Raw genomic sequence first — 18,674 nt, 5'->3', positions numbered from 1 at the left:
GGGTCCCTGATTCCTCTCTTGCTAGGGCGCTGTGGGTCCCTGATTCCTCTCTTGCTAGGGTACTGTGGATCCCTGATTCCTCTCTTGCTAGGGTACTGTGGATCCCTGATTCCTCTCTTGCTAGGGCACTGTGGATCCCTGATTCCCCTCTTGCTAGGGTGCTCTGGGTCCCTGATTCCTCTCTTGCTAGGGTGCTCTGGGTCCTTGATTCTGCTCTTGCTAGGGTGCTCTGGGTCCTTGATTCTGCTCTTGCTAGGGCGCTGTGGGTCCCTGATTCTGCTCTTGCTAGGGTGCTGTGGGTCCCTGATTCTGCTCTTGCTAGGGCACTGTAGGTCCCTGATTCCTCTCTTGCTAGGGTACTGTGGGTCACTGATTCTGTTTTTGCTAGGGTGCTCTGGGTCCTTGATTCTGCTCTTGCTAGGGTGCTCTGGGTCCCTGATTCCTCTCTTGCTAGGGCGCTGTGGGTCCCTGTTTCCTCTCTTGCTAGGGCGCTGTGGGTCCCTGTTTCCTCTTGCTAGGGTACTGTGGGTCCCCGATTCCTCTCTTGCTGGGGTGCTCTGGGTCCTTGATTCTGCTCTTGCTAGGGTGCTGTGGGTCCCTGATTCCTCTTGCTAGGGTGCTGTGGGTCACTGATTCTGCTCTTGCTAGGGTACTGTGGGTCCCTGATTCCTCTCTTGCGAGGGTACCGTGGGTCCCCGATTCCTCTCTTGCTAGGGTACCGTGGGTCCCCGATTCCTCTCTTGCTAGGGTGCTGTGGGTCCTTGATTCTGCTCTTGCTAGGGTGCTGTGGGTCCCTGATTCTGCTCTTGCTAGGGTGCTGTGGGTCCCTGATTCCTCTTGCTAGGGTGCTGTGGGTCCCTGATTCCTCTTGCTAGGGTGCTGTGGGTCCCTGATTCTGCTCTTCTAGGGTGCTGTGGGTCCCTGATTCTGCTCTTGCTAGGGCACTGTAGGTCCCTCTCTTGCTAGGGTACTGTGGGTCCCTGATTCCTCTCTTGCTAGGGCGCTGTGGGTCCCTGATTCTGTTTTTGCTAGGGTGCTCTGGGTCCCTGATTCCTTTCTTGCTAGGGCACTGTGGGTCCCTGATTCCTCACTTGCTAGGGTGCTGTGGGTCCCTGATTCTGCTCTTGCTAGGGTGCTCTGGGTCCCTGATTCCTTTCTTGGAGCGCACCAGGTCCCTGATTCCTCTCTTGCTAGGCCGCTGTGGGTCCCTGATTCCTCTCTTGCTAGCGCACCGGGTCCCCGATTCCTCTCTTGCTAGGGCGCTGTGGGTCCCCGATTCCTCTCTTGCTAGGGCGCTGTGGGTCCCTGATTCCTCTCTTGCTAGGGCGCTGTGGGTCCCTGATTCTGCTCTTGCTAGGGTGCTCTGGGTCCCTGATTCCTCTCTTGCTAGGGCACGGTGGGTCCCTGATTCCTATCTTGGAGCGCACCGGGTCCCCGATTCCTCTCTTGCTAGGGCGCTGAGGGTCCCTGATTCCTCTCTTGCTAGCGCACCAGGTCCCCGATTCCTCTCTTGCTAGGGCGCTGTGGGTCCCTGATTCCTCTCTTGCTAGGGTGCTGTGGGTCCCTGATTCTGCTCTTGCTAGGGTGCTGTGGGTCCCTGATTCTGCTCTTGCTAGGGCGCTCAGGGTCCCTGATTCCTCTCTTGCTAGGGCACTGTGGGTCCCTGATTCCTCACTTGCTAGGGTGCTGTGGGTCCCTGATTCTGCTCTTGCTAGGGCGCTGAGGGTCCCTGATTCCTCTCTTGCTAGGGCACTGTGGGTCCCTGATTCCTATCTTGGAGCGCATTGGGCCCCATATCTCCCTAGTTAAGGTGCTGTGGTCCGCTGATGCTACCCTACTCCGAGCACTATGGGCCCCTGTTACCACCCTCGTAATAGTACTGTCCGCCCTAGATGCGACCCTCGTTGGAGCATTGTGAGCCCCTGATATCACAATAGTCGCAGCACTGTGAACGCCTGGAGCCTCTCTCTTTAGAGCACTGTGAGAGCCTGGACCCTCTCTTCTTAGGGCGCTGTGGGTCCCCGATATCTCCCTAATTGGGACCCTAGGAGCCTCTGATACCGGCCTAGTTCGTGCATTCTGGGTCCACCTCACTAGTTAGGGCAGTTTAGGCCCCTGACATCTTTCCTAGTGCGGGTCTTGTCGGTCCCCTATTCCTCTTATATTGGGGTGCTGTGGGCCACCGATGCCACGCTAGTGGAGCACAGTGGGGCCCTGGAACCGACGTGGTTGGGGCACTGTGGGCCCCTGGGGCCTTTCCTGTGAACCTCAACTCTTGGGGCGCTGCAGATTCTAAATGTCTCCCTAGTTGGGGGACTTTGAGTGCCCGCTTCCTCTCATTTTGGGGTGCTGTGGGCCCCTGATGCTACCCTAGTGGAGCACTGTGTGCCCTGGAACCTCTCTTGACTATGTGCTAGGAATGTTGCAAATGTCCAGCTCAGGGGTCCAGTGATGCCCAGAGGAGACTAGCCCACCAGCCAGGCTGGGGCGAGGGGATTGGAGTCTGGACGTTGGAGTTTCCATGGCCTTTCAGTATTACTCCGAGAGCAAACCGCTGGATTCCTTCTGAGTGACTCACAGAAAGCCATGCCAGTGCCCGGGCGGGGGCAGGAACCCGAGGCCACCTTGGCAGTGGGCTGCTTGGGTCTGGCCAAGGGAAACACACTGCCCGGCTTTGTTGGAAGCGCCCGTGGAAAGACCTTGGCACCCACACCCCCCTGAAATGTTGTGAAAAGGCAGTTTTTCTCAAGTTTGAAGTACACGGCCAAACATCAAAGCGGCTCTAGTACCTGGGAGTTCGGGTTTCTGCTCCAGCATCTGTAGTGAGCTGGATAATAAGGGGGCGGCGAGCTTGACACGAGCGAGAAGCCCCCACCCTGTCCCTAGAGAGTGTGTTGTGATGCTGTGTTGTGGACACGGATAAAGACCCAGATTCTGACATTGATAACTAGGTAATAATGTCCAGTAGCTGCTTAACCACATTACAAAGCTCGGTTACTAAGCAACGTGCAAATATTCCAGACGAGTCTCCGTCTATTGGCCTTACTGACCCTCTTATCGCCCAAGCAAGATCAGATCACGCCATTGTCTGGTCACCAGCACTGCATTTGTTTCTACTTTGCAGTTCTCTGCTATTACCATTGCGCCGGACAGGTGACCAGCTCTGTCTCCCATTACGCGTCCCGTTTCTGTTCATATACCATTTGCAAAGGCTCGAAATAGTCCCTGGGGGGTGTGGGGGCCCGTTTCTGGCCATGCCTGGGCCGGTTTGGAAGAAAAAAAATAGAAAAAAATGATATTTCATTTTTTTTCTTTTTCAAAAAGCCTTTCATTCTTCTTAGGTCAATAAATGAGTATCAACACAGGTTGGGTGATATTTGTATGCATATTTGTTATATAAAAAAAGAGCTTACGCGTAAGTGCTATATAATAACACATCATTTGGCCTTGGACTTCTGCTTGGATTCACAGTAATTAGTGTGCTTGGGAACAATGCTATTTGATGCCACTTACTGTTTTGTGAAGGGGTGAAAGGTCGTGTTTCATAGCTTCCCAGGATGTCACTTTGGGGAGGTCAAGGGTCGTGAGGCGAGGGGTGGGCCACTTTTTTGAGGCAAGGGTTGGGCCACTTTTTTTTGGGTGACCGGGCCTATTTCTTGTCCCAGTCCGACCGTGCACATTCTCCGAAGCATGTCAGTAGAAGCATATCCCAGCGTTGTGCTTCTTTTTATAATGCTAGTTGGGTAACATTCTGTCATTCAGTGCATGGTTACACTAATCATGATGGAGGCTCCAGCTCTTCCCTCTGCCAATTCCCCATTCCTGGCCTCTGCTTTCTATGGGCCGCCCTGGGAGCCATCTTGGAGAGGGTAAACGTATGTCCTCTGGCCTTTCAGTGCGATCAGAGCAAACGTTCAGCCAGTGAAGCTTGTCCATGGACAGCAAACCAAGCACGTCCAATGCAGCCAAGATGGCGGCCACCCAAGGTACCGGATGTTGACATAGTCCTGCAGCTAATGATGGAAGTACAATAGTATTGAAGGGAGATGAGCGGCACCTGGCCCATCTACTCTGGCCATTTTGATGGAACACAGTAGAGCCTACTCTGCTTCAAGCTCAGTCTTTGCTGTAGTCTTGCTCATATGGGCAGCACGTGGTGCGCCCTGAGGCCGCTTTACAGCGCTACGGACCGCAGCAGAGGGGATGGGTACACGAGAAGGAGGGAAAAGAGCAGTATAAACACTGGAAAGGAGGGAATGGGATGTCATGCCCCGTTGGTGGTGGTTTAATTATTATTCGGAGATTTATTGAGTGCAACATAACTTTGGAAGCACTAATCGTTTAGCTCTCACACTGCTCTAAAGCGGCTTCAAAGCACTGTGAGAAAGCATAAGCCATCACGAGGGGGGTGGTAAAATTGCAAGAGGAAACAGATAATGTTATGTCAGGCCACTGGTACCACCATGAAGGTAGTTTGAGACCGCCCCACTCTGGAACGAATACAGCCTGCTACCTTTGTCGCTTCCAATCTTTGGCTTTGTAAGTGGCTTCAGAATCTAAGTGCCCACCATACCTGGAGTCGTGGCTTCTAAGCACTTAGAAATCAACATTAACCACATGGCAATACTCTGGTACTGCAGACTGGGACGAGAAATCCTGAACCGCACAGTCACTGGTTGAACTCTAACACACTAGTGCCGCAAGCGCCAAAAGACTTCCTTGAAGGCTCTAAGCACTGGGCCTCAGAAAAAACAATCAGCCTCAATTAGATAGGTTCTTTTTTCCAAATAAGTAGAAAGGTGAGAGATTAGTTGGGTGAAGGGTAAAAGGGTGAAGGGTAAACGTGTCCCCTCTGGCCTCATTGTCTCTGGTCAGAACTTCTCCACTATGTGATGTCCAATTAACAAACCAGTGCATTCTGGGATTTGTAGTCTTGGTTTCTTCGCCCAATGATTCGACGAACGAAACCCCAGGAGTCATCTTAAATTAAGAAAAAGCACTAGAAATTCATAAATGCCAACCGTACCCGTGCCAACCAGGTTTGTCTTTTGCTTTGCATTCTGAGACTTGTAGTTCTGCTTTTTCCATTATAAACCAATGACTAAAAGTTCCAGAAAAAAGAAACTGGAAGGATCGACGCGTGCTCTCCTCGTCCTTTTCATCACATACTGGCACACCTTGGAGACGAACATGGCTTCCCTGGGCTGCAGAATAAGGAACAATGTCATCTGCTGCTACATTCATTTCAACTCGAGGGGGACTTCCAGGGATGGCCACTGGGTGGCGCTGTTGCATATGTTGATTGTTAGCTGAAATGGCTTACTCTACTCCCACATTTTCAATAAATGGATTTCTATTCTTGTTATCAACAGATCGGTTCAAATGCAGCTTGTTTAATGCTGTAATTACTGTATGTATTTAGCCTGTTGATCATGCGGCCCTGCCACTGTGAAGGTGATTACAACTCGGATTGCTTGAGGCCGGTGAAGCGAGAACACACCCTTGCACCTTGCGTTGCAGTGAAAAATCCCACACAGAGAAATAATGCCCAGCTAAAGAGTGAGAGAGCATAGTCTGCAACCAGAGCAAGACTGGGTCTGTCACAGTAACTGGCTGCCTGGTTCCCTCCGATTTCTACAGGGCTCCACCCCCCTCCTCGCCCAATCCACCCCTCTCCTAGCACTTAGCATGTGGTCCCTCACCCCTGCACCGCATGCAATCCCTGGCCCATGCTCTCACCTTAGCACTCGGCTAGCCCCTGTGGCCCTCTCCCACCCTCCACTTCCCTTTGACTTGCACTCTCTTCGCCTTACCCTGCACTTCCCTTCCTACCCTAGCACTTTGCATTCGCGCAAACCGGCACCCCGCTCCTCCCTCCCTCGCAATTCGCTTACTGCACTTGAATGATCTGAATGTCACGAGGCCTAGTAGGACAGTTACTGTTATCTTTCTCCCTTGTTGCCCTCCCCCACCCCCCTTTTTGTCTAGGGGCGCCTTGAAACACCATTTGTTGCATAGACGCCTTACAAATATCCAATAAAATAAAGTTACCCAGTACACTAATGTAAAAACCGAAAGTGACGGATAGAAGGTTTTAAATTAACACCATCCACTGGCATTGTGCTGGCAACCCCCTGATTTGTAAGACTGGTCTCTCTATGCCTGGCCCACTTGGGTAGTAGTGCAGACGGGCAAAGAAGGAGGGCAGGGAGGGTTGCCTAGAGCCAGGCTGAGCAATCCAAACCTTCGAGCCCTCGCGTTCTGCTTTTAGCCAGCACAGCGTGGACCCTACTGAAGATGAAACCCAGCTCCTCATTCATTGCACTAGATATGCAGGCGCTACCAGGAGCTACGCAAAATATAAATCCGGCCTATGAAGACTAAATGATTAACTTAAAATGCACATTCACCTGGTCGAAAACTGAGAGAAGGTAGAACAGGAGGTCAAAAACTTGCCAGCATTGAAATGCAATTAAATCTTCCTCTGATTTATAAAACAGGATCCGGGAGCCAGATTTGGCAATACTTGTGCTGTGTATTGGTGCCAGTAAAGCAGTGTTCTCCTGGGTTACGCTACTGGGGGCTCGATTCGTGGAATTTGTTGCACAGCGCAAAGTGACTTTTCACTGGTGCAAAGTGACTTTGCACTGCCAACAAACACCCTGATTCATGGAACAGTGCACAGTTAATTTTTGCAGTGCAATGACTTTGCACTGCAAAAATACACTTGCACTGCTCCATGAAGCAGGGTGTTTGTTGGCAGTGCAAAGTGACTTTGCACCAGTGAAAGGTCACTTTGCACGTGCAAAAAATTCCACGAATCAGGCCCTTGGTCGTGCATAGGACCGCTTCTGTCAATTTCATTGCCTCTTGGCGCTGAAGGGGATGGTGGGGGGGCAAGAGATTGGATTGGATCATCGTGCCTCTGTAGCAGTGACACCTAGTGGCTGTCTTTGGAAGTGGCTCGAACCCATCACACAGCACAGGGAATGGTAAGGGATGTTTACATGGCAGTGGAGAGAGGGTATCGAGAGGACGGTGCAGTTGCCCAGTGGGGGGCAGCCAGACTTGCACCGCTTCGCTGATTTCCAGACCAGGTTGGTTGCCGTGGAAGTGGTGGTCTGCTTTAGAGGCCCAAACACTGAACATACATTGTGGCCTGTGGCAATGGGCAAGGGCGCCCATGGCAAAGGGCGACCAGGGCAATGGTGCAGCAAACTGGCGGACACAAGCAGCAGGTGGCAACCTGGAGACTAGAAGTGGGGATCTGATAACTGAGTCAACATCTCAACCCCCTGTGGGGACGGAGCGGTTGTCCGCTGCAATGCTGACACCTCGTGGCCATCTGGAGCAGGACTTTACTTGGTCTGCAGGGCGATGTGCAGCAATGACACCTTGTGGCCATGCACAGCAATGCCTGAAGTGAAACAAATTGCGCACTGCATCATTAAGCCAGTGCTGGAGGATGGCTTAAAACCATTTCAGCAATACATATTTTGGCCCTCTTGGTCAGCTGGCCTCCTTCGGGGCCCAGGTTATCTCACTGCTCTATATTGTGGCCCTCTTGGGCCGGCCTCCATCGAGCACCAGGTTATTCCATCACTTTATATTGTGGCCCTGTTAGCGGCTGGCCTCCTTCGGCCCCAGTCTATCTCACTATTCTGTATTCTGGCCCTATTGGTCAGCTGGCCTACGTGGGGACTGAGTTTTTTTTTTCACCACTCAATATTGTGGCTTCGTTGGCCTCTCTCGTGGTCGAGGCTACGTAAGAGATACTAGCAGCGTCTCAAAGCGTGCCAGTTAGCTCAGCTGGTTAAAGCACCTCCCACAAAGATCTGTGTGCTAACTTGCAGGGTCCAGGTTAAAATAAAAAGTGGGCTGAGTTATCAGTCAAGTGTGTGTTGGGCTTTTGGGCTCTGGAGAGGAGTTTGCACGCCTGCTGTACAGTGGGGAGGAGCTCGAAGAGTTGCTGCAGTGGTTAAGCATTTGCATAACTGCTGCACAATTCGAAGCAGCTTGAATAGGTGTTGCAGTGGTTAGGCACTTGGAAGCCTGCTGCACAGTGAGGAGGAGTTTGAGCTGCTGCTTCACAGTGGCAGGAGCTTGAATCGTTACTGCAGTGGTTAAGTGCTTGCTTGTCTGCTTCAAAGGGGGAAGCTTGCACGGTTACTGCAGTTGGTAAGCACTTGCTTGCCTGCTTCACAGTGGGAGGAGCTTGCACAGTTACTGCAGTGGTTAAGCACTTGCTTGCCTGCTTCACAGTGGTAAGCAGCTTGCATGGTTACTGCAGTTGTTAAGCGCTTGCTTGCCTTCTTCACAGTGGAAAGTAGCTTGCACGGTTAATGCAGTGGTTAAGCGCTTGCTTGCCTGCATCACAGTGGGAATGAGCTTACATGGTTACTGCAATTAAGCGCTTTCTTGCTTCACAGTGGGAGGAGCTTGAACAGTTACTGCAGTGGTTAAGCACTTGCTTGCCTGCTTCACAGTGGTAAGCAGCTTGCATGGTTACTGCAGTTGTTAAGCGCTTGCTTGCCTTCTTCACAGTGGAAAGCAGCTTGCACGGTTACTGCAGTTGTTAAGCGCTTGCTTCCCTGCTTCACAGTGGGAAGGAGCTTGCATGGTTACTGAAGTTGTTAAGCGCTTGCTTGCCTTCTTCACAGTGGAAAGCAGCTTGCACGGTTACTGCAGTTGTTAAGCGCTTGCTTCCCTGCTTCACAGTGGGAAGGAGCTTGCATGGTTACTGCAGTTGTTAAGCGCTTGCTTGCCTGCTTCACAGTGGGAAGGAGCTTGCACGGTTACTGCAGTTGTTGGGCACTTCAACGCCTATGGCACAATACAGTAGGGGGAGCTTGCACAGTCACTACATGGGTAGTACACCTTTTGTAGTGACACGAAGTAATGCAGTCTCCAGTGTTGCTTGCATTGCGCCATTGTCGGATACCTCAGGTATACAAACACAACACGCATGCCAAGACCACGCCATCTTGCAATGTTCCCAGGCAACTGCACAACCGACCTCGTTTAGCGAGTGCCCGCCCTCAGCCAACAGCAAACGGAGGCCTTGCGCTGCTTGTTGGCTCTGGTGGGAGGGGCACTGTGCACGCCTATTAAACGCTGTTAAAACACTTGATTATAACATGCGGGGCTTCCATGTTGCCATCTGGTTCCAATCAGATACACTTTCATCGAGAGAATTTGCAGTCATGAAGCTCAGCCTCCAAAGACACCACTTGCCCATTAAAACTGCCAGCCAGATAAAGAGCGAGGAAAACGAGCATTGGCAATGCCAACAGTTTGGGCTTTGGTGTAGGCATGGGAAATATATTTGACAGTACTCCATAGTGGTATTAACTGGCCATCGACGGTTGCTGCTGAGAAGTTTTTTGCGTACCTGGGTATGTCATAGGAGTGCCTGGTAAATGCCTAATACTTCTACACAAGCCAAACTCTTGGCTTTGCCAATTCTGGATTGTGACAGGACTACATTGAAGGACCCACAGAGTGCTTATATTGAGTGGCTGAAGGCAGACCTGGTTGACGTTTTTATTACACCAGTAGCAGATTTACAGTTCCAATTAAGTCACTAACTTTAAGAAGACTACTTTGAAAAAACTCTGGCAGGCACTTCACACAAAGATTGATGATAAGGCTTGATAAATAAATCTCAGAGTTCCCAGGAGCACGTGTTTTGGGCGGGGCTGGGGGAGGCAGGAAGTGGGTGGAAATGGCCATAGGGATTAGCAGGATCATGGGCAGTCAATGGGTGGGCAAATAATCAAACAGCACCTACAAGCTGTGTGTCCCTCCTCGTGTGCCATCCCCCCGTAGCTCTGCCCTAATGCAATAGTTCTGGCTTATAGCACCACCTAATAATCGAGACTAAAAAACAGGGGAGCCAGAGATGAGGTGGGGGGGGGGGGTTTGTGGGTGTGGTGTCACATGCACTCGTGGTCTGGGCAGGATGAGAGGTCCAGCTTAAGGGATTGGTGGGGCTGTGGGCATTATGGGTGAGAGTCTGGCTCTGTTGCTCACATATGAGTGTTATTGGGAAGATTTCCATACCCCGTCCGGCTAAATTATTCAACAGAAATTAGAGGACTCGTCTAACCAATACTGGGGCCCCTCAGTAGTGCTTGGCGAAATTGATCAATTCTGTTCTGCCTGCCATTGAGGGGAAATCTGAAAGATTTCGATCTGTTTCACTGAAATCTGCCGTTCCCGTTCCACCCCCCCCATATCAAAAACGCAGCACAAAGTCTCGCTACCCGACCGAAATGAGATGCGCAAAGTTTCTCGTGCCGCTGTGCGAACCTAGCACCAATCGAAAAGAGCAGGATTACGTTTCTCGTGTCACTGTGCGAAACTACGATGAATCAAAAAAAGACCTGCACAAAGTTTCTTGTGTCACAAATCTAGCATGGATTGACAAAAGACTAACATAGTTTCTTGTGTCGCTGTGCGAACTGCTCATGAATCGAAAAACAGTGCAAAGTTTCTCATGTCGCTGCACGAAAGTAGCACGGATCGACACATCCAGTCATCAAGCGGGGGGGGGGGTCAAAAGCACGTGGGTCCAGTGATCAAGCAGGGGGTCAGAGTCCCAATGACATTTACTGTGCGAACTCTCCCTACCCCTTCCCTAGCTTTGTGGAACTGTGGCAGGGAAAACTGTCATTGGTGAGGGGGTGGCCGAGGGTGCGGGGCTGCTTTGCATGAAATCAAAGTGCATTTTAGAATTATAATGATGACAACCGATTTGAAAACGATGTCTGTGATAGTATTTAAGCATGCAATCCCTCCGAGTGGGTTGCAGTCACTGTCGGAGCGCGTTCTCAACATGGGAGGGGTAGTGCTAGGGGCATCCACGAACTGTGCACTCTGGCAAGACCATTTTTGCAGGAGCAGATCCGTCTTGTTCTGGCCCATTTCCTCCCCTTTGGATGGGAGCCAGGTACTGGGCTGTCCTCTTCATTTGACCCTAATGGGCCCATGGTAATCTATTGCTGACCTCGGAATGAGTCACCGATAGGTTCCAGGCTGGGACTCTTGATGGGTGACTGTGTGCTGATTGGCTGGAAGGAGCCCCAGCACTACGCCGGGCCGGTGAGGGGTGGAGTCGGACGTTCAGAGCATGAGATTTTAGCTTTTTTGAGCTGCAGGTCACGCACTAGTCTTTAATCATCCGTGGCCTCAAGTGTTCTCCTCGTTACCCCCACTTAATTACAGGCAGAACTATGGCCGTTATAGGCCCGCGTGCTTTTCGCAAAACCTGTTGCTTTCTCACAGAACAGGCGCAGATCCCTGCAGCTGGCGCGTTAACCCACTGAGCTGCCTTGGCATCTGGAGTTCTCGCGGAAGAGGTGGTCCTGCTGCTTGGAAGGCACCATTTCCTATCCTCACATCCTGCCAGGGGCTGCCGGATTCCAGATGTGCAGGCTGAGCAGAGCCTCGCAGAGTGGGGGGGAAGGTCTTTTTCCAGAGTATTTCCCAGTTTCTGCGTAAAATCTTGGCGGGATGAAGAGGATGAGTGGAAAGGTGGAGTCTGGCCAAATTGAAGACGTTGGCTACACATTTTAACGTAGAAAGTTATGTTTTTTTTCCTCCAGAGGGACGTATCATTCGCGCGCCAACGTGAGGCTCCCGTTCTAAAGCACGGTTTGTGTTTTCTATCGCAAGCCCCTCTTTCCATGATGAATGCAGTGGGTGAGGCTGGTGCCAGAGAACCGCACGCTGCACACTGCCCAGCACCGGTGTCTTGGCATACACTGGCTAAGAGTCCCCCAGCCCTAACCACGAGTGCAAATGCGGCCCAGCCGGTCTGCGAATGTCCCTAGTCTCCAGCTTTACCCCTCCTCGCTCCGCCGGCATTTCATCCTGATTGGTTCTGCCTTCACGGTTCCTGCTGGATGCGGTTCCACGAGTCCCGCGTTTTACAAGAGAAATCGTGTTTGAAATACTACCCCTCCCCGTGCCATTTGGCGACCTTTAGGCCAGCGTAGGGAACAAACGTGGCTTGTGCCCGGCTGGCCAAGGAATGATTGCCAGGCAGGCAGCCATTAAACCACCCGCCAGCGCCCTCCCCACCCAGACCAACACATTCCGCCTCTGACTGAAAACCCAATTGCTCAGCCGCCCAAGCCCCCATTATCATATTTCTTTAATCAAAAAAGCCTGGCCGGATAAAGGCCCTTTGATTTCCGGAGACGGCATTCTTTTCAGACCCCGCGGTGGTCTCCGGCTTCACCCGTGCGTACCCCCACCCCCGCCCCGCCCCCGGACTGTTGAATTGGGTGAGGGGGCAGCAGCCAGGCCGGTGCCCAGGCTCTGCCGGACTGGCCTGCCCGGTTCCTCCGGCTGGGGCGGGCACTGGAGCCCGCTTCCTTAGTTTTTGTTGTGGCTTCTGTTGCTGCGTCAGTGGGAGGGGGAGGGCCCGGGTGTAGTGAGGGGGGAGGGCCTGTGTAATTAGATACGGCCGCTCTCGCTCAGCCCTGTACACAGCACTATCTGCAGCCCGCTTCCTTCCCCAGCGCCTAGGAGTGCACGGGAACTTTTTGGGGGGTGGGGGGCAATTCCCAGCTTTCTTCCTGGCTCTCTGGTTGTTTGGGGTCCGCGGAGCATGGCGGGTCTGTCGAGCAATCGCCCGCCCACCTCGTCCTGGTACTACACCTTCAAGAGGGAGATGCTACTGGAGCGATCTGATTGGCTGAACGGGCAGTCGGAGCAGGAGAGGAAGGGACACCTTTATAAGAAGCTCTGCTGTGTGGGTAGGTTTGCGGGTTCAGGTGGGGTGGGGGGGATCTGTAACCCCCCCCCCTGCAGTGCAGGGGGCAGCCAGGGTCATAGCAGCATACCCTACTGGCAGGATCAGCCAGGCATCTCTGACACGCCCCCATCCGCAAGGCTCTGCTGGTGCCGCGCGCGTCCGCTTTGTGATTACAAGATGCTGCAGGTGTTCAGGGAATCTAGCAGTGATTCCCATAATACAAGTGTGTGGCACTAGGTGTATCACCTTTGTACGTGCACTAGCGAGTAAGTGCACAAAGAACACGTTTTAATTGCACAGGTGTGAGGTTGCACGGTGTAAATGGGACTTGTGGGTGTATAAGGTGTAGGATATTGCTACGGGGTGTAGATGGAACTTGAGGGTGCATGATGGTGTAGGATAGTGCTACGGGGTGTAGATGGGACTTGAGGGTGCATGATGGTGTAGGATAGTGCTACGGGGTGTAGATGGAACTTGAGGGGCATGATGGTGTAGGATAGTGCTACGGGGTGTAGATGGGACTTGAGGGTGCATGATGGTGTAGGATATTGCTACGGGGTGTAGATGGGACTTGAGGGTGCATGATGGTGTAGGATAGTGCTACGGGGTGTAGATGGAACTTGAGGGGGCATGATGGTGTAGGATAGTGCTACGGGGTGTAGATGGGACTTGAGGGTGCATGATGGTGTAGGATAGTGCTACGGGGTGTAGATGGAACTTGAGGGGGCATGATGGTGTAGGATAGTGCTACGGGGTGTAGATGGGACTTGAGGGTGCATGATGGTGTAGGATAGTGCTACGGGGTGTAGATGGAACTTGAGGGGCATGATGGTGTAGGATAGTGCTACGGGGTGTAGATGGAACTTGAGGGGGCATGATGGTGTAGGATAGTGCTACGGGGTGTAGATGGGACTTGAGGGTGCATGATGGTGTAGGATAGTGCTACGGGGTGTAGATGGAACTTGAGGGGGCATGATGGTGTAGGATAGTGCTACGGGGTGTAGATGGGACTTGAGGGTGCATGATGGTGTAGGATAGTGCTACAGGGTGTAGATGGAACTTGAGGGTGCATGATGGTGTAGGATAGTGCTACAGGGTGTAGATGGAACTTGAGGGTGCATGATGGTGTAGGATAGTGCTACGGGGTGTAGATGGGACTTGAGGGTGCATGATGGTGTAGGATAGTGCTACGGGGTGTAGATGGGACTTCAGGGTGCATGCTGGTGTAGGATAGTGCTACGGGGTGTAGATGGGACTTGAGGGGGCATGATGGTGTAGGATAGTGCTACGGGGTGTAGATGGGACTTGAGGGTGCATGATGGTGTAGGATAGTGCTACGGGGTGTAGATGGGACTTGAGGGTGCATGATGGTGTAGGATAGTGCTACAGGGTGTAGATGGAACTTGAGGGTGCATGATGGTGTAGGATAGTGCTACGGGGTGTAGATGGGACTTGAGGGTGCATGATGGTGTAGGATAGTGCTACGGGGTGTAGATGGGACTTGAGGGTGCATGATGGTGTAGGATAGTGCTACGGGGTGTAGATGGAACTTGAGGGGGCATGATGGTGTAGGATAGTGCTACGGGGTGTAGATGGGACTTGAGGGTGCATGATGGTGTAGGATAGTGCTACAGGGTGTAGATGGAACTTGAGGGTGCATGATGGTGCTACAGGTATCTGTCGGTCCCGGGGCAGGTTATCCTGGCTCCTCTAGGTCCTACACCAAGGCTGGCCAATCACAGGACGAGGTTAAGAGATCGCCACACCCTGTGCCTTTATTCTAAAGGGCACCTCTTCACCTGTTGCACTGCACTGTCTGTGTAATCAAACAGACTAAGTGTGTGACCACATCACACAAGTATGAACAACCCTTAGAGGTGTCTGACATCCATGCAAGTGTGTGATCATATGGTTGGGTGCATGACGGCACCTTGCAGGTGTGACCATGTTCTGTGTGCTGCAAGGACACATGCTATAGGTGCGCGTCCCCGCATGAGATGTGTGTGATCAGACATTGCAATTGCGTTCCTACACTGTGGTTTTGGGGCCACGCTCAGCATCCTTCTGGGCAGTGAAGAGTGCAGTGTGTGAGCACACTGCACAGGTGCGAGCCCAAGTGTGGGTGTGTGGTAGCAAGTGCATAGCTGCACTCTACATGACTGTCTGACTGCGCTGCATGCAAGTGGACATTTGGTTGGCTGCATGTGCAGTTGTGTGGTACAGGTGTATGGCCACACCGTGCATGTATGTGACTGCACTGTGGTGGGTCATTACTGCATTGCTCAAGGGTGTGACGGCACTTTCTCGGGTGTGGACCTATGATTTATAGGTGTCATTGCTCTGCGCGGGGGGGGAGGGGAGGGCGGTGGCCTGTGAGGTTCAGCGTGTGGTTGCATCACTGCATGCTACAGGTGTCTGACCACTTTGCGGATGTGCGAGCGTACCGTGTGGGTTTCTCGAGTCCTAGTACTGGTGTGCACCAGCACTGTGCAGTTGTGTGATATTTCTGCACGGGTGTGACTGCGCGCTGCAGACGTATGACCACACTTTGCAGTTCCATGTGGCTGGGTTTGGCAGTTGTTAAAGTGATGGCTTTTACTCACTCAGGGCAGGTGTGTCTGATATCTCTATGCGGGTAAATGCCTCGTGGAGACGCTCTCCGCGTTTGACTACACTGTGTGTGTGTGGCTTCGTCTCTCCGCAGGGATACCTAAGCTCTGCGTGGGGTGCGTGGCTGTTCTGTGCAGGGTCGGCATATATCCATATGCTCTGCTGTGTGGCCGCGCTGTGCAGGTGGGCGATTGCACTAAGCGCAGGTACGTTACAGCAGTCGGCGAGCATCACAGAGCTGTTCTGCGCGTGCGCATTGCACAGGTATTGGTCACGTGGTTCTTAGGTGGGGCACTTCTACATGACAATGACTTTCCTGTGACTCGCTGAATACATGAGTGCGTGCGTGCGTGCATTGATGTGGTGAGTCTGGTATTTGCACAGTGCTTTGTTAGCCTTGCAAGGCGTCTGAGCACTCTGCAGGTCCGCGAGCGTGATGAATGATTCTATGAATTTGAAAAGCCCTCTTCAGGTGCCAGTCCATTGGCTAGGAGACGCAGCGTGCCGGTGGGTCACGTGACTGCTCCACTCCCAGAGTTCTTTGCGGGTCCGGGAGGATACGTGTATTTACAGCTGTGTGCTGGTGGAGAAATTGGCTTTCTTGGGACATTATTACAGCTTTGTTCACAGGAGGTGTGATAGGTGACCATGTGGTGTGCTTTTCGGAGGCGGAACATGTGGTTTTCTAATGAGAAGGCGTTGTAAAGCCTCCTGTTTGGATTCTTTAACTCCTGGGGTGCCAGGGCAGGCCTGTCTCTGCAGGAGGTCTGTGAATTGGGCAGTGCTGTTTCGCCAGGTGGCTTGGTGGTTCTATATGGCAGAGGGGCTGCCCGTGTTTGTTTCTAGCAGGTGAGGAAAGAAGATGGCTCGGGGGGGGGGGGGGGGGGACGCTGGTTTTAATATTACTTGTCCATTCATCCAGACTTGCAATTGAAAATACAAAAATAGAGATGACTGGTGGGCCCTGAGGGTGGGCACAGTGATGCCCCAGGCTGCAGCCCATAACCCCGAGCAGCCCAGGGCAGTGATTGCTGGATAGAGCGCATCTCATCTCTCAAGGCTAGCTCTGGAGATTAAAACACAGCCAGAGCAGGCTAGCTCAGGAGTTTAGAACACCGATGCAGGTCCTCTGGCCTCCAGAGCAGGCTAGCTCTGGAGATCGGAACACAGAGGCAGGTCCTTTGGCCTCCAGAGCAGGCTAGCTCAGGAGATTGGAACCCAGAGGCAGGTGCTCTGGCCTCCAGAGCAAGCTAGCTCTGGAGATCGGAACCCAGAGGCGGGTCCTGTGGCCTCCAGAGTAGACTAGCTCTGAAGATTAGAACACAGAGGCGGGTCCTTTGGCCTCCAGAGCAGGCTAGCTCAGGAGATTGGAACCCAGAGGCAGGTGCTCTGGCCTCCAGAGCAAGCTAGCTCTGGAGATCGGAACCCAGAGGCGGGTCCTGTGGCCTCCAGAGTAGACTAGCTCTGAAGATTAGAACACAGAGGCGGGTCCTTTGGCCTCCAGAGCAGGCTAGCTCAGGAGATGGGAAGCCAGAGGCGGGTCCTCTGGTCTCCAGAGCAGGCTAGCTCAGGAGATTGTAACCCAAATGCAGGCCCTCTGGCCTCCAGAGTAGGCTAGCTCAAGAGATTGGAACCCAGCCAGAGCAGGCTATCTCAGGAGATTGGAGCACAGAGGCAGGTCCTTTGGCCTCCAGAGCAGGCTAGCTCAGGAGAATGGAACTCAGAGGCGGTTCCTGTGGCCTCCAGAGCAGACAAGCACAGGAGATTGGAACCCAGAGGCGGGTCCTCTGGCCTCCAGAGCAGGCTAGCTCTGGAGATCGGAACCCAGAGGCGGGTCCTGTGGCCTCCAGAGCAGGCTAGCTCAGGAGATTGGAACCCAGAGGCAGGTGCTCTGGCCTCCAGAGCAAGCTAGCTCTGGAGATCGGAACCCAGAGGCGGGTCCTGTGGCCTCCAGAGTAGACTAGCTCTGAAGATTAGAACACAGAGGCGGGTCCTTTGGCCTCCAGAGCAGGCTAGCTCAGGAGATTGGAACCCAGAGGCAGGTGCTCTGGCCTCCAGAGCAAGCTAGCTCTGGAGATCGGAACCCAGAGGCGGGTCCTGTGGCCTCCAGAGTAGACTAGCTCTGAAGATTAGAACACAGAGGCGGGTCCTTTGGCCTCCAGAGCAGGCTAGCTCAGGAGATGGGAAGCCAGAGGCGGGTCCTCTGGTCTCCAGAGCAGGCTAGCTCAGGAGATTGTAACCCAAATGCAGGCCCTCTGGCCTCCAGAGTAGGCTAGCTCAAGAGATTGGAACCCAGCCAGAGCAGGCTATCTCAGGAGATTGGAGCACAGAGGCAGGTCCTTTGGCCTCCAGAGCAGGCTAGCTCAGGAGAATGGAACTCAGAGGCGGTTCCTGTGGCCTCCAGAGCAGACAAGCACAGGAGATTGGAACCCAGAGGCGGGTCCTCTGGCCTCCAGAGCAGGCTAGCTCAGGAGATTGCAACAGCCTCTTCCTAAATCTGCCTGCTTTTACTCTCCGCCCTCTGCAACTCATGCAGAACAGGACTGCAAGACTTGTCCTTGGCCTCAATCCCAGGTATCTCTCCAGCAGAGAAATCTCTGCATTGCCTCCCAGTGGCATCAAGGATTAAGTTCAAGACCCTCTACATTGTCGACAGGGCCTTCTGGGGCCTGAGTCCTCAATACCTCCAACTCTCTCTTCGTAAATACCTTCCTACTCGAGCTCTTTGCTCCTCCACCTCCAACTCCCTCAGGGTCAGTCGCTTCTCCAAGCAACAAGCTGGGGGTAGATCTTTCTTTGGCTGGGGCCTCACTGTGGAACAGCCTCCCTGCCTCTCTGAAACTCGAGGAGAACCATCTCCGGTTCCGGAAGCACCTCAAGACCTTCTTCGCTTCTGCCTTCTCTCTTCCTCTGCCCTGCTGATTTCCTGTCTGATACTGCACTGGTCACCTGACTACCCTCTGATTTCAGGCTCGGGCCCTAACCGCCCAGTTGCACAACAGCACTGCTTCCCGGCAATGTTTGCACTTGGGTCTGTATCTGTACCCCTACAGTCCCCCTACCTGCACTTTTGGACACCTGCTGTCTGCACTTTCCCTTGCACCTGCCACCTGCTGGCCGCACTTGTTATTATTTTGATCCCATGTACAGCACTGCCCCCACCCCTTTCCCCTGGCACTGTTCCCCTCCCGGCACCCCTGCACTTGCGCGATCTCAATATCACTTGGCCTAGTGAGATCGTTCTCTCTGTATAGGAGCGTTACAAATGCCATTTCGTATCATATCACAGATGTAGGTCCTC

General features: G+C 53.0%; 1 protein-coding gene across 17 annotated transcripts in view; it reads left to right on the top strand.

Annotated features, from left to right (window-relative positions):
- PLEC (plectin) overlaps nucleotides 1-18,674 on the top strand; it is a 1,447,724-nt gene that overhangs the window by 1,146,958 nt on the left and 282,092 nt on the right. The window contains exon 1 of one of the 17 annotated variants that reach the window (XM_069621865.1): nucleotides 12,588-12,764. The exons of 15 other annotated variants lie outside the window; for them this stretch is intronic. In XM_069621865.1, the coding sequence (XP_069477966.1) occupies nucleotides 12,617-12,764 (148 nt within the window). In that variant the 5' untranslated portion in view covers nucleotides 12,588-12,616. Of the gene's footprint in view, nucleotides 1-12,587; nucleotides 12,765-18,674 lie in introns of those variants that run through there. One more of the 17 variants, XM_069621870.1, reaches the window with a different exon arrangement.

The sequence above is a fragment of the Ambystoma mexicanum genome, chromosome 5q, assembly GCF_040938575.1.
Source record: "Ambystoma mexicanum isolate Mex_15411 chromosome 5q, UKY_AmexF1_1, whole genome shotgun sequence".
NCBI lineage: Eukaryota > Metazoa > Chordata > Amphibia > Caudata > Ambystomatidae > Ambystoma > Ambystoma mexicanum.
The sequence above is the reverse complement of the archived record's forward strand: the minus strand, read 5'-3'. Positions and strand labels throughout refer to the sequence as shown.